At 34.5% G+C, this 15,497-nt stretch overlaps 1 protein-coding gene across 2 annotated transcripts in view; it reads right to left on the minus strand.

Annotated features, from left to right (window-relative positions):
• LOC149185131 (P-loop containing nucleoside triphosphate hydrolases superfamily protein) overlaps positions 1-15,171 on the minus strand; it is a 358,944-nt gene extending 343,773 nt beyond the window's left edge. The window contains exons 1-2 of one of the 2 annotated variants that reach the window (XM_089417775.1): positions 14,892-15,171; positions 14,417-14,500 (exon numbers count right to left, since the gene is read on the minus strand). In XM_089417775.1, the coding sequence (XP_089273901.1) occupies positions 14,417-14,500; positions 14,892-15,077 (270 nt within the window). In that variant the 5' untranslated portion in view covers positions 15,078-15,171. The remainder of the gene's footprint in view (positions 1-14,416; positions 14,501-14,891) is intronic. The other variant, XM_089417774.1, reaches the window with a different exon arrangement.
• Between the last annotated feature and the right edge of the window lie 326 nt (positions 15,172-15,497).

Consider the following 15,497-nt stretch of genomic DNA (forward strand, 5'->3'; position numbering starts at 1 on the left):
ATTTTGGTAAAAAACTCCTCTTGAGATGTCATATGAGTTGAACATCCTGAATTAATATACCATGCTTCACTTTCTTCACTATGTGCCATCAAACTTGAGATGAATAACTTCTCATTCCTAGTTTCTTCAACAACTGTATTAGCACCTTTTCGCTCCGTATCTCGCATTTTTGCATAACAATCTCAAGATGGCGAAATTTTTGACAATAATAACATTCTCCACCTCTTCCTCCATTTCTACCTCCATCTCTTCCTTGTCCTCTTCTGCCAAATCCATCTCTGCCTCTTCCCCTAAACCAGTGTTGCAAAATCACGATTTTTTTAGTTTGGCGATATTATCGCCCGATTTTTACGCTAAATTTTTTTCACAAAAAATAGCGAAAAAAATCGCGATTTTTTATGGGAAAAAATCTTTGGAAATTTTTAATATTTTTTTTTTCAACGATGTTTTTGATGAGGAGGAGGAGCAACAGGAGGAGGAGGTGACACAACCTACCCAGGCTACCCCTGTCACCAGTAGAGGACGTGGTTTACCTCCTGTAGCTCCTAGTTCTTCAGCTTCTAGAGCACAACAGAGTCCACTGCCAACTCCACCAGCATCTACATCTAGAGGGACAGAGGAAATCAATAGTACCAGACTTTAGTTATTTGGTTCATTTCATTGTATATGACATTATGACTCATGATATGAGATACATTATTATATTTTTTGTTGATATTTTGAGGTTGAATTGGGACTCAAGAGTCGGGACTTACTATTCAGGACATGATTCACCGTTATGTGTGATGTAGCACTAGAAATGATATTACACATCTTATATATTAGTTCTTTTATCATATTTATGTGTCAATGTATTTATTTTATGTTGTAGATGCTTTAGATTTTAAAAAAATTGAAAAAAAAAATGAATATTTTTGTGTGTTATGATTTTTTCCCTATTTTTACCGATTTTTTTTTTTCGATTTTTACGATCTTTTCCGATTTTTCCCCTCGTCAATAATATCCCGATAACGATTACTGCAACATTTCCCTAAACTGGCTGGGATTCCTGCCTCTACCTCTTGAAGGTGATGCATTTCCTTGCGAACTTTGTTGATTTCTGTTTTGATTCTGATTATGATATTGTTCCCTACTCCTTCCTATTCCTCTATGCTTTGCGAAAAAGGCATGTTCTACTTGCTCAGATGGTTAATTCTCTTCAACAGTTAACAAGAATCCACTTAATTCATCAATTTTCATGGTATTTAAATCTTTGGAGACCATAATACTAGTAGTGACCATCTGAAACTTAGGCAGAACACTTCTTAAAATCTTCTCAATTAGCCTTCTTTCTAGAACATCTTCACCTAATGACCTCATTTGATTAACAAGATCTTACATTTTTGTGATGTAATCATGAATGGATTCATTACTTTGCATATGGGCATTTTCAAAATTCCTCCTTAATGTTTGCAGTTTAGCTACAGCAGCACCTTCAAATGTGTTCTTTAAGATATCCCATGCTTCTTTAGATGATATTGCACCACTGATTCTTGGAAATATAAATTCTTCAAGAGCATTGCCTATAAGTGAAAGTGCTTCATTATCTTTCTTAATAAGTGCCTTAAGAGATTTTTTTCATCATCACTTAATGCTTTGAATTCATCAAGTGAAGGCATATATAGGTTGCATACGTTTGCTCCAATAAAAATAGTTTGTGCCAACAAGTTTAGGCAATACAATACTACTTGTCGCCATGATAAGAGTAAGAGAAAGTGATAGAGAGAAAATGCCAAAGAACACAATGTGTCCCACTTCAACCCGCAACAAGAACCAAATGTCCCAAAAATTGGGACTCAACCACCACCAAAAAATATCCTTTTTATTAATTGAAAGAGTACAAAGAGAGCTAAAAGCTCAATTTTTCAAAAAATTACATCTTATATCTCCTTTCATTATTGCAAACCATTTTATATCCCCTTCATGAGAAGAAAAATTAATTCCCCCTTTTCAAAACATTATAAAACATATTTTCTTCTTATATCTCCCTTATTGAAAATTTTAATCCCTTTCACACATTTATAAAGCCCTTTTTACAAACTAAAGGAGTGTGTCATGCACACTTCAAGAAACATTAACGTGCACTCCAAACAAAAGTTTTAATATTTAAAAAAAAACTCATGAAAAGTCACTCCACTCAAAAAAACTTTAATGTTAAACTTTAAAAATTTAAAGTTCACTCCACTCTTATTTCAAATTTCACGTCCACGTTAAAACTTGCATGTCCAGAATCGAATGATCCCAGTTTGAATGACTATTTGTCGAACAAGCATTTGACCAGATGAAATCGCAGTAGCTCTTGCAAGCTCTAACAAACTTGGAGTCTCTTCACGCTTAGATTCTCATCCATGCAGAAGACTTCTCCACGTAGCTTCACGCAGGTCTTCTCCAAGAGGGTTTGTTCCCATTCCATGCTGGTGACTCCTCTTTTGCTGTTCTACACAAAAAAAACTTTGCTCCAACATTGCTTCAAACTATCACAGGCTACCGGATCAATGCATGCAGGTTCAAAACAACCTTAGAGGCAAAAAACATATAAAATGAAAAACACACCAGCACCAACAAACGTATCTTCATCGCATAGGTATGCAGGAAATAATTTTCACATTAGTCTACATGCTCCAACGTTGCTTCATGTCCAACAGTTCTTTATTCAGGTTCTTCACGCATGCACCAAACACACACGAAAAACACACAAGTTTTATTTTTCAAGAGGGTTCTCATAGATCTCACAAACTCTCTAATTCTTGGGGGCAATGGCTCTGATACCAAATGAAAGATGGAACAGCACAATAAAAAACTAAATTACAGAGCATAAAACATTCAACAATAATGCACAGCTCTCACACACCAACTCAATCTTATTTCATTAACATAGGCATATATTTATACATGAGGAGAGGTATTGGGATTTTGTCAACTCCACAAATTTCTCAATCAATAACTCCACAAATCACTCCATAATTCTCTCAACAAACATCCATAAATCTCTCACCTGTCATTCCACTAATTTCTCCATAAATCTCTCACTAAAAACAACAACTTTAATTATTGAATATTTGACAAATGATCCATTATTACATCAGGCTTTGTCGGCTCAATTGATAGATGAGAAAGATGAAAGATGAATGTCGTAAAGCCAAGGCCCAATAAATCGGTCCTCGACAACAGCGCCAAAAAATGTTGTCACACAAAGTGTCTAGGCAGCACGACAACGCTCAGAGTAAGGGTTGTCACTCTTAATCCTTACTCACTCTGTTTAGACTCTCTCCTAGACAAGTCAAGGGGGGTAGTCCCTAAGGTAAATGGATGAGGATAGCTTGTGAAACACAGACTCTAGGAGATTTTAATGATGGACAACTTGATGTATTTAGAATAACTCTCGATCAATTGAGATAGATAGACAAAATCACAAGATAAAAATGGCTACAGACCAGTGCCTTTAATATAAGCATTAGCTATAGACTAAATAAAACAATCTATCCAGAACAATTTTCCAATATGTGACGAATAGTGACAATCAGGTATGATCAATATAAACGCCCAAGACTGTATCATGCAAGAGATTCCAGATTTAAAATGATTATCATTAAGAATTCAGATCCAGAACATTTAACTTCCTCCAACAGTCGATATGATTTAAAACGTTTATCGCACTTGACATAGAAAAATCATGAAAATTTTAGATTTTTCTCTTAACACAAGAAACACCAAGAACTTTTAAGTTAGCAATTCAATTGTTTCTTAGGAAATTAATTAAATGTAACAAATGAAATAATCAAAATTTTTCAATGACAAAGTAAATTGAAAGGATCAAAAAATCGAAATTTTAATGGGCCATAGGCCACATTAAAATTTTTAATGTGAAAGCATAAGTCCTTTTATTTATTTCTTTAGTCACCAAAATTAGATTTTTTATGATATTTTAAAGTTTTTAATTTTTAGAATTTTTTATGATTTTTAAATTTTGAGAATTTAAAAAAAAAAATAGGATTTTTAAATGTTTAGGTTTTTTTTTTATGATTTAGAAGTTTTTTATGATTTTTTAAAGATTTTAATTAACAAAAACAAAAAAAATCTAAGTCAAAATAAAACAAAAAAAAATAAAATCTAAATAAAACAAAATGAAACCAAAATCGAACTTTTGATTTTTAAAATTTTTAAGACAAAACAAACTTCATAAAATAAAAAAATTAATGCTACCTATCTAACCCTAAGTCGAAACTTAAAAAAATGTGAATACACTAACCTAACTAAACCCATACAAAATAAAAAAAGGTCGAAATGTTTTTTGTTGTTTGTTGTTTCCAAGTGAGCCCGACGGTTGCTCAACGGACAGCGTGGAGAGACAGCTCGAAATAGGCAGCGAGTGCAAGGGAGAAACACTGACTCGAGAGTTTGATGCAGCGGGAATGGGAAAGCGAGAATGCGGAAAGACAGCACGCAGGTGGATAGAGGAATGGGAACGAAGGTTTGCAGTTTAAATGGATGTTGGAGTGAGGATAGTTATCGGGCAGCGCTTGGAGGAGGCTGCGTACAGAAAGCATGGACAGCAGATCGAAGGGAAAAAAGGAGGGACATCACAAATGGACTGCGTGAAGAGATGAGATATGGAGAAAACGCAGGCAAAGAGATATGACAATGAGGACTGTAAAAAAAAAAAATGAATAAAAAAAATAAATAAATAAATTTGCACAGTAAAACCTAAACCCAGGCAACAAATCAAAATCTGCAAAAAAGGTGGCCCAAAAACTCTTTAAATCCACCAGAACCTCTTTAAAAAATTCCCAAAACTCTTAATAATTTAAAACTTTGAATCCACTTGCTTCAGATTTATCAATAAAAACCCTTAAAAAATTCTCCAGATTAAAAAAAATATTGAAACCCTGGACTGCAAAATATGGTTAGAATCCCTGCAAAAATAATGTTGATGAACCCCAGAGATCTAGATCTACACATTTTTCTCCTTCAAATCTATAGCTACAAGACAACATAAAACACCCAAACGATATATACAAAAACCCAAAAAAACCCAAGTCAAAAAAAAAATTAATAATTACAACATGAATGGCAGATCTATCAGATCTAGGGAATGTGAGTCCAACTCCGCTCCCAGATCTGATAATCTGAGGCTCTCAACAACTAGATCTATTGATTTAGCACAAACAAATAAAACCAAAAAAAAAAAATGAATTTTAAAGGAGGTGCTGAGCTCAAAACCCTTCATGCATCACCCATAAAAAATATTTTATAATAAGCTTGGGATCTAATTAAGTTGGGCTCTCCAGAAAACACAAATCAGGAGTTGGCTGGTCCAACTGAAAACTTCCCCGAATGCCTGATGATCTAAAAACAAGACTTTCCTGCAAAACTCGATTCAGCCATCAACATAGAGCGAGAAAACAATAATAAAATTCAGATAAATAGAGATACCTGTTATTATATTCAAAACTTAAATTATCATTCAAACTCCAGCGACTGAGCAAGATACCTGTATTCACATCACTCTTCAGAAAGCTACATCAATGGCTAAAAAGAAACCTATGCATGAAAATGACACATCTTACAGTACTTTCACAAAGAGTAACACCAACAGAAATTAACCCCAAAGTCTTTTTTTATTGCTCATAAAAAAAATTACAAGAGAGCTTTTCGCTTAGCACGCGCTCAAAAGATCCAATAGACTGACTGACAAATGACCTCCTATTTAAAGATAAATCCTCCAATGGCTAGTTCGAGTGATCCTCATCAAAGCAATCTCGACCGTTGATGAGGATCAAAATTCCTTTTAATCTCATCTGTCAAAATTTTAAATTCTTGAGGAAATTCGAATTTTTCAATTAAATGCATTTTAATTAATTCAAAAATTAAATTTTTGAATTAATTTCCTCAAAATTTTGACTTTGACTTAACCCCAGAGACCAAAGGCTTAAAATTTAGCAAAATAATTAATTTACCTTAGTCCCTAGACCTCTTAAAATTTAATTTTTAAGGACAGACGAATTTTGCCTTCAAAGAATTTAAATTTACCTAGGACCTAGAATTAATTAAATTTTTGGCTTAGGATTTTTAATTAATTTTGGCTAAAAAATTTAATTAATTAACCTACGAGGGGATAAATTATTTTTTCAACCCTCAAGACACTTTACATCATTATTTTTACATTTTTTTACATCTCAAGGAGGAAAACCCATTTGCAAAAGACCCTCAAAGACTACCCAATTCTGCGACACAAATATAATCTAGCAAACCAAGCAACTTGTAATAAAATAACCTAGCCAAATAGTTAGGATTATTCCCAATCACTTTTATGTAGACTCGATCTAGAACACTAGGACTCCCCTAAGATCCTAATGACAAAATCCATTCTGGCTTTGGGGTAAAGCTGAAGGAAAACATTTTCGACCATCTGAAAATGGATCGGTGAGACAAAAAACCTCCCAGAATGTAGATCATCACCAGAAAAGTAGGTTTACCTAGGTAATTACATACACGATATGGATCTGATGAGATTATTTACATTATACACATGCAGAATGGGTTTACATTATAAGAGGATCATCAAGCCGATGATGATAGTTGGACGACATGAACACATCGATCAGGCACTATCCCTTTTACAAAAAAACGGGGTGTACTGCTATGGGTTGTTGACACGTAGTGGTCAACACAGTGTAACGACTAAAAGTCATATATGCAACGGAAATATTTAAAATACGCCAAAGACGTAAATGTCCATTGTATGACATGTAACTGTATAATGAATATTGTATATTGAATTGATACAAGATATGAGATAATTACCAATGAGAATGAGGGCCTGCTTATATACCCTAGGCAGGTGCCTTTTCATGATTGGTCATGTCCCTAAGACTGCCTCTTCATTACTAACTAATTAACCATTAGTTAATTAATTATTATTTATTATTATTATATTTATATTTATATTTATTATTTTTATATGAATTATATTCATAACATTGCCTCTCTCTTCAAGAAGCTTTGTCCTCAAAGCTTACTGATGAAAGGTTGGATCTCTTTTTTCTGCTCGTCGCGGAACTGTCATCTTTGTTGTTACAAGACGATATGATGCTCTGAGTGATAGACAAAATTGTCGTACTGAGTGTTGAAATTTCTAAGTATTACCCATTAGAAATTTTATCTGTATTCTCTGGTTTATTTCGCCTACTTGTTTAATTACTAACAAGTTATTTAACCATATAAACACTGAAATAAACACAATATAGTCTCAACCATCTACAGATAAACAGCTGAAATAAATAAACAAACACACAAGGGAAACTGTTATTTTTGGACAATCGTCCCCGGAAAAACCCAACTTGGGAAAACTGATGCAGCAGTTCTGAGGGTTTTATTATTAAACAGCTTTTCTTGAGTACACTAGGTGCCAAACTAGCTCACCCGACAGAAAAAATAATCTGACAGTAATACCTCTCGTTAGAAGCAAATATTCTGAAAGTTTGCTCCACGAAACCCTCTCCAGCACCTCTCTGAGGCTTAGCAACAGCCCTCCTGGCCTCTGCGTCAGCCTGAAACCCTCTGCGTTAGCCCTCTGAGGCTCTGCGCAGCCTCTCTGGCCCTCTGCGTCACTCACGCAGGCCCTTCTGGCCTCTGCGCAGTCACTGCTAGCCTCTACGTGGCTTCCTCTGGCTCTGCGTCTGGCTCTCTACCTCTGTGCTAGTCTTCCGGCACTATCTCTGCCTCTCTGCCTTGTACTCACTGCCCCTCGCTACAACTCTGATGACTGGTTCGATTTCTCTTAGCAAACCCTGCTCTAGAAAATCGAACTGACTGATCAATCTGGTGTATCTCCAACTGACCCTCAAGCCTCTTATACTTTTTCTGTTAAGTCTTCAACGGTCGAGATTACATCTCTAATCAACAGCTAAAATTAGATTTGGCTTGATCCACGTCATTTAGAACCTTCTAACCCAGTTTTATATTAATACTTAGGAATCCATTAAAAATATTAATTATTTTAATATCTCCTTCACAGGGTAGAATTTCCCCAAACCATTTCTGAGTCTTGGAGATCTCATCTGCTTTAGCCTCTCCACCAATTTTCATGGCTAGAGCACATCTAATGCTACCACAAATCAACACTGAGAACGGATTAGACCATCCTAGATTAATCTTATGTAGAATCTTCTGATCTCTGAATATTTGTGATGAATAGTTATCATAGGACTAGATTATGCAAACTTTAGTGTTCTTGGGAACAAAAATTTGTCGTTTATGTTCTGAGTGACACTGGTATGTAGATTGATTGGAAAGTTTGCTCTTGTGATTCAAATGTCGATAAATAATTCTTCTGGTTGGACTTTCCTTTATCACTTTGACAGCTTCTTGATTTCCTTCAGGTGTGGTTGTTGTTGAGTTGGCTACTGAATCTTCATTTGGAATGTTTATCGTTTGAACTGCAACTTCGAAATATGTTTTAACTTCTCTAGATTTCTCTTCTTCTTTACTTGTGATATCGATTAGATTAGTATTTATTCCTCTATCTTCAGCGTGGACTAAAACCACTGACGACTTCAATACTTCGTTTTGAAGTTCTTATAACTTGTCATTTAGTGACCTCTTGTCATTTTTAAGCTTTTTTATTTGCGTAAGTAAGACTTTTATATTTCTTCCCTGATGCCTCGTTCTTTTGTTGAAGTTTTGCGATTTCTTCCTTTAATCATTTTATTTGCATCTGCTTATTTTCTTGATGTTCTTTTGTACTAAATAATCTTCCACACCTTTGACAAGGTAAATCACACTTTTTTTTAATATATTTATATCCAACTTCGTCTAGACAACTTGGACATTTAGTCCAAAATAGTGATTGTTGTCTGGGACTCATCTTGACTACTTCCTTCATTATTTTCGAATTAAGCTCCATTTTTCTTGACTCGATAACCTCCTTGGTAATTTTATTTTATTTTATTTTTTTAATTATAATATATATATATATATATAGATATTCTCAATAAAAAAAATTCTTAAACTCTCTTCCTTTTTTTTATAATTTTTTTTTCTTTTTTTTCACTTTATTTTGTTTTATCTTTTTTTATAAACTTTTTTTGCTACATATATATATATATATAGCTTTTTGAAAAGTTACAACCCTAGTGAAACGTGGTTATTCACCTCTTTGGGGTATAATATAAAATATATATCCACTTATGTGCCTTCGACTCGGTTAATTATCTCCATGTAAAAGTAAAACTTACCATTCACATTAAGAAATTTTGTATTCCTTTTGTTCTTCTTTTACCTTGAAAATACCATGGGTTGCAAAAACCACGAACTTGTAAACCACTTAATGAAGAATCAAGATAATCTTATCTACTCTTCCTTCTCTTACGTATAGTTTTAAAGATATTTGGACAGATTCCTTTTTGACTTTATCATGCACTTTTTATCAATAATGTAGAACTTTTTTATATATATGAATGTTATCCTTCAAAATTTACATCAGGCTATATCTTTTTTTACTAGAATAATTGAAATGTCAATGGCCAAAGGCCTTATTTGTTTAATTTAATTTTTTTGGGGCCAAAGGCCTAAATGGAAACATGGAGAATCTCCAAACTCTGAGTGAAACGCTTCAATTACACAACATCAAGGTTGACGAGAGGTTGATGGCCAAAGGCCTGGTGATCAACCAACGTGGCTCTGATACCAATGTAACGACTAAAAGTCGTATACGCAACAGAAATCTTTAAAATACTTCAAAGACGTAAATGTCCATTGTAAACATGTAATTGTATTTTGAATATTGTATATTGAATTGATGCAAGATATGAGATGATTACAAATGAGAATGAGGGCCTGCTTATATACCCTCGGCAGGTGCCCTTTCATGAATGATCATGTCTCTAAGACATGCCTCTTCATTACTAACTAACTAACCATTAGTTAATTAATTATTATTTATTATTATTAATAATTATATTTATATTTATCTTTATTATTTTTATATGAATTATATTCATAACATGCAGCCCAGTTGCTTTACCCATGCAACACACGTGAATTGCAACCCTCCTTGGGCGACATGTGCAGCCCGATCTTAAGATGGTCGTCACACATACGGCATTTGCGCACTCCACACAACCCCCTAGCTCTCACACGTGCAAAAACAGCGCCCTCACTCTCATACATGCGGCCTTCTACAATTTTGATGTTCAAAAATTGGTATGGCCTCCTTGCTTAAAGAGCCTCCCCTTAATCTCCTCAGAATTTCTCTCTTACTATTGATCACTTCTTTTCTCTTCGGCCTTGAAAAAAACACTCTCTCAATTTTTTGTCAATTGTTGAGTGTTTCTCCTCTCCTTAGGCTTGCTTTTATAATTTCTCATTGAGCTAAATCCCTAACCCTAATCTCCAAAGTGATGGATGGCTAGGATTAAATCCTAACCCACTTGAGATCAATGGTTGAGATTAAAACAAATTCACTAATGTAATTAAAATTACATTTCCTTAGTTTTCCTAGCTCAATAGCCAACATTAATTAATTAACTTAATTAATGTGTTTTTCCTAAGTTAGACTAAATCACAGAAGCAACTTACCCAATAAATTGAGCAAATTTCCAAAGGGGGCTTTAGACGATTCCTTCATGCTTGACACCTAGCCAATGCAGAAATACATGTCCGCTGCTACAAACATCAACAAGAAAATTAGTGTAGCAGACATGGAAAAATTCTCCAAGTTGAAAAGAATGAAGAAAGTGTGTGTGAAGTGCAAGTTGTTTATAGCATGACAAGAGAGAGTGCATGAGAAGGATTTGTAACAAAAGACTGCCCTAAAAAGAGTGAGGTTAAAGAGATTTTGCAACAAACTCCGGAAGCAACAACAAGTACCAATATGCCCAACAAAATGTATGAGCAAACCAAAGATGTAGCAGTGCATGATGTTGTGCAAAGTATAAGTGTTTTAGAGATAAGTGGTATTACAGTAGAAGATTTGCAAGGGAGATATGTTGCAGCAGTTAGTGGTGTTGCAGCAGAAGATGGTGTTGCAAAAGAGAGTTGTGTGACAAGAGAAATGCCCCTATAGAATGTGCAAATGGGAATGTTTGATTTTCATAAATTTTGTGTGTTGATTTTATTGTAAGTGAAATATAATGTGTAGTAAAGGAAGTAAGGCATGAAAGCAGTAGTTTTCTTAAAGAAGTGTACAAGAAGATCAAAGAAAAGATGCAACAAGTTGTTTACAAAAGCCAAAGTGAAGAATATGTTGAAGTAAAGATGCAAAGTATAAGTGCCATAGATTAGCAAAAACAGATTAAGTATGAAGAAGATAAAGTAACACATGATGTGTTCCTCATAAATAAGCAACAGTTTCAATGGGAAGAGTTGACACAAGAGAGTGGAGATGAAGCAAAGCAGGAGCATCTTGGAGATGACTGGAGTAGAGGAGTGGTTGTCGTGAGAACAAAACAAAATGAGGAGATGTTTGGGCACCAAACATTAGCAGTGTTAGTTGAGATAGTTGGTGCAAAAGGAGGATGGCAAGGGAGTATGTAGTAATGTACCCTTAAGTGGAAGCAACTTGAGGCAAAAAGCACAATTAAGTAAGAGGAATTTGAGGCAGTGAACCCCAATAGACAAGATTTGCAACAGTTCATAGGGTTGGATAAGACGCAGTATGATAGAAGAAATAAGGATGATGATGATGAAGCAATCTAGGGGGAGAAGATGGCAAGATGGAGCGTAGGTGTGAGAGATTACCTACAGTGGCAAAATGCAAAAGGGAGAATTTCAAAGAGCAAGAAGAAGAATGATGAATGGGGAGTAAAGAGTGATGAGTGGAGTAGATAAGATACATTTATTAATGTCCAGCAAATGACCAAAAATTAGGTCCACAAGAATACTCAGTACATAAGTGGTGATACAAAGTGGTAGTGTGAATCTTGATGGTCACTCCTATAAAAACAAGAAACCAAACTAATCACTATGATCTAAGAGCAACTACTATAATTCCAAAAGGAAATACAATGCTCTGGAACCAAGCTCATGAGAAAGAGCCTCAATACTTCATCCTGCCAAGGAGATAGAGGGTCAACCTCTGAAGTCCAGTGTGAATCTCTCCTACCATCCAACTTCTATAGTAGAGTGTGTGAGAGGAGAAAGAAGAAGATAAAATATTGATCCTTTTGAGAAATATGCTCAAAATTTTCCAACCAAGGGAGTTTGAAGTCAGGACTTGTGTTGGTTCCACCAGTTGGTTATCTATAAATTGTTTGAAACTTTGACCAATTGTTACAGATCTGCAACTACAACAGTGCCAATGTAATGAACAATATCCAACATAAGAAGGACTAAGTATTGAAATCCATAAAGGACAAAAAATATATAATTGATTAATGAATGAATGAGATTATGAGGTAAGATTATTGATACAATGCCTTGAGACAGCATACTTATATGCATTGACTAGTCACAAAGGTGAACAGTGTGTCACTTAGGTTGTGTCCCTTAGTTGTTGTTATTACTATTATTGTATTATTTTATATCTATTATAGAGCATCCTTGGCTAAGCAGGTTATCCTGCATAAATTAGAATTTACAAATAGGTGTAGGAGCCTTATAATGATTTCCAGTTCACATTTCAGGTCTTGTGCATGGCTACTTTGTCTTGGAAGTACATTTTAAATCTCTGGGCATGCAATTTTCTTAAATGCAGCTATCAGGCCAACTTTGTTTTCCAGCACATAAGAATATAGGAAGGGACTCATGGGACGAGATGAAAAGGAGATGAATCGAGAAAATCTTAGACATGGGCTTGCTAGCCAACATAGCAAACTGCAAACTAGCATGGACAATTTCCTTATATCATGCATAAGGAAGATTTAGCCTACAATTTGGTTAGGCCACACCAGCTGTTTGCAAATTGGGAAAAAGGAGGGCACAGTTTGAATTTATCTACACAGCAGCAACTTTTAGTCTCAAATTGAAAACCTGGAAATGTAAAAAGGTAAGTGCTGAAAAAATACATATTCTCCAATCTGAATCACTCAATTTGGCCAAGAAATGAACCTTGGGCTTACAATTTAGAGAAGCAAGACAGTTTTGGTCAATTTCAATTAAAAACGTATAAATTTTTGAATTGAAAAATTTGATGCAGGCAAATGGAGTTGAATTTGAAAATTCCAAGATATGGGTTTTGTCAACAATGCAGAAATCCACAAACATCTAATCTCACTATCTCAAAAGGAAACATGTACGAATTTTGGAATGCATTTTTCTGAGCCCCCTCATGCAAATTTGCGCCCTGTTTTTAACAGCATACTTGAAATTTTGAGAAATTAATGTGAATTCAACATCCTTGATGAATTTTTAGAAACCATTGGAATATGAAACCCTGAATTTTAACAGTTGGGTAGTTAGTTCAAAGGCCAAAGCGAATGAGCACAAGCATAAACCAAATGGTCCTCATACAGCTATAAACCAGCTGGCAACTATAGGTATTTGCTTGAACAGGAATGTTCCCTTGCATAATATGGATTCCAGAATCCAAACATTCATGAACTGAATCTCAATGAACCATTTGAATGAGTTTGCATCTTTCTGTGAAGATTGTTTCATAGAGGAAACTAGTGATCAATAGAAAGTTATCAGTTTCATTCATGTCTGAACTTCTAAGATTAAAGTTTGTCAATGAACAAAAGCCCTTTAGCTCTCTATTTGTTTTGGGATTTTAAGGTTTTGGTTGCTGTGGGATTCAAAGCCCTGTGCATAGGCTCTGTGACTGTAAGAGGCCTAAGAGCATTGACTCAATAAAGGTGCAAAGATTTGTTGTTGAAAGCATTCATTGTAAACTTTAATGTCATAATAAACTTTGTGTGAAATAATTGTTTAAATTAATGCATTTGCAGCTTGTTGTATGTTGTGTTAGTTTCAACTATGTAACTTTGATAGCAAGCCCACCACGCACCCATATCATTTTGTGGCATCTTAGGTGGGAGATAAGTCAACAGATTGGTTCTTAGATTTCAGAGCTTCAAAGCATATGACCACGAAGGGTCACTGGTTTGTTGGGTTTATGGAAGAAAAAACCAAAGTCAAAAACAGCAAATTTGGGAGACAAGAGGGAGCACTTTCTATCAAAGTTGTCGGGATTGAAAACATTTTGCCCCAAAATTATGAATCAACCTGAAAGGCTGAAACCAAACACGAAATGGTAGAAAATTGGTATTAAAACCAATACAATAAAAAAATTACATAAAATTTTTACTTTAAAACCTCGCACGTTACAATGAATGATTGAAAGAACGTTAAAATTTAAAAATAACATAATTAAAAAAATTTCTTGATCAATACAAATATGAACTTTGACCAGAAAACAAAAACAAGAAAAAAAATTGACCTTGGTCACGGTTAACATCCTGCTCAGAAGAAACCTCGAGAGAACATAATAATGATCCGCATTGTCTCCTAACCAAACTCGAACCTGCACCATTCAAAGGCCTCTCTTACAAGATTGTTGGGCAATCAAGTCTAAACTGATACTAAATTTATGCAATAAAAGTATAATAATAAAAACAAGCTACAGAGTAACCAAGCACACAGCTGTAAATATTTGTGCTATTTACTTCCTTGGAAAGCCATAAATATGCTTATTTGAGAGGCCATTGAAGATGTCTTGAATTATAGCGCTTCTACAAATGAAATTCGCCCAATTATTTGAATTGAAATACTAAATTTATAAAACTTCTTAGATATTAAACAGTGGCAACCGTAATTAGGGCCTTTGTGTAAATGATCTCGGTATAGAATAAACTTTTAAACCAGCATGCAATTTTTTTAAAACAATTTGGTAACAATATCATGTTTTGTAAAACCTTGACAAAGTCATATTTGGAAGAAGTGTTGCGAGCGGCAGGTGGAGCCGCAGGTGAAGAAGTAGCCGAGGACGAAGCAGGTTGTTCGGCATTCATCTTGCCAGTTTCCTTATTTTGAGTAATTCCTGTACGTATGAGGCCGTGGGATTCGAACATGTAACCCTTCTGTCTTCCATGCCCTTCCATTGAGCTGTGCTCCTTTCACTTCATCTACTCCAGGTATAGTTCAGTGTGTTATGTTTAATGAATACTTACGTTTTGTCGGTTATTTTGTCATCTGTTGTTATCCTTGCAATATGGTATCTATATTTTTAATGTTGTTTTGTCAGAGATGTTGTTATCCTGGTCTATTTTTAATGTTAAGATTTAGTTTCAAATTTGGTTTTTATTACTTTAAAAATGTTTGGTTTTATTAATTTGTAATAAGGATAATCATTATGGTTTATTATTTATTGGTGTAGACTAATTTACCGAGGAAATAGATTTTTTAATAAGATTGTAGTTTTTTTTAAGTAAAATTGTGATTTTTTTTGTTGTTTAAAATATATTTTTGAATGCATAAATAGATTAGCACCCTCAAAAATTTTAGGAAACTTAAATTATATA

This window comes from Pinus tabuliformis, chromosome 3_2 (assembly GCF_031772625.1).
Source record: "Pinus tabuliformis cultivar Carrire ecotype Pingquan chromosome 3_2, CPIR1, whole genome shotgun sequence".
NCBI classification, from domain to species: Eukaryota; Viridiplantae; Streptophyta; class Pinopsida; order Pinales; family Pinaceae; genus Pinus; species Pinus tabuliformis.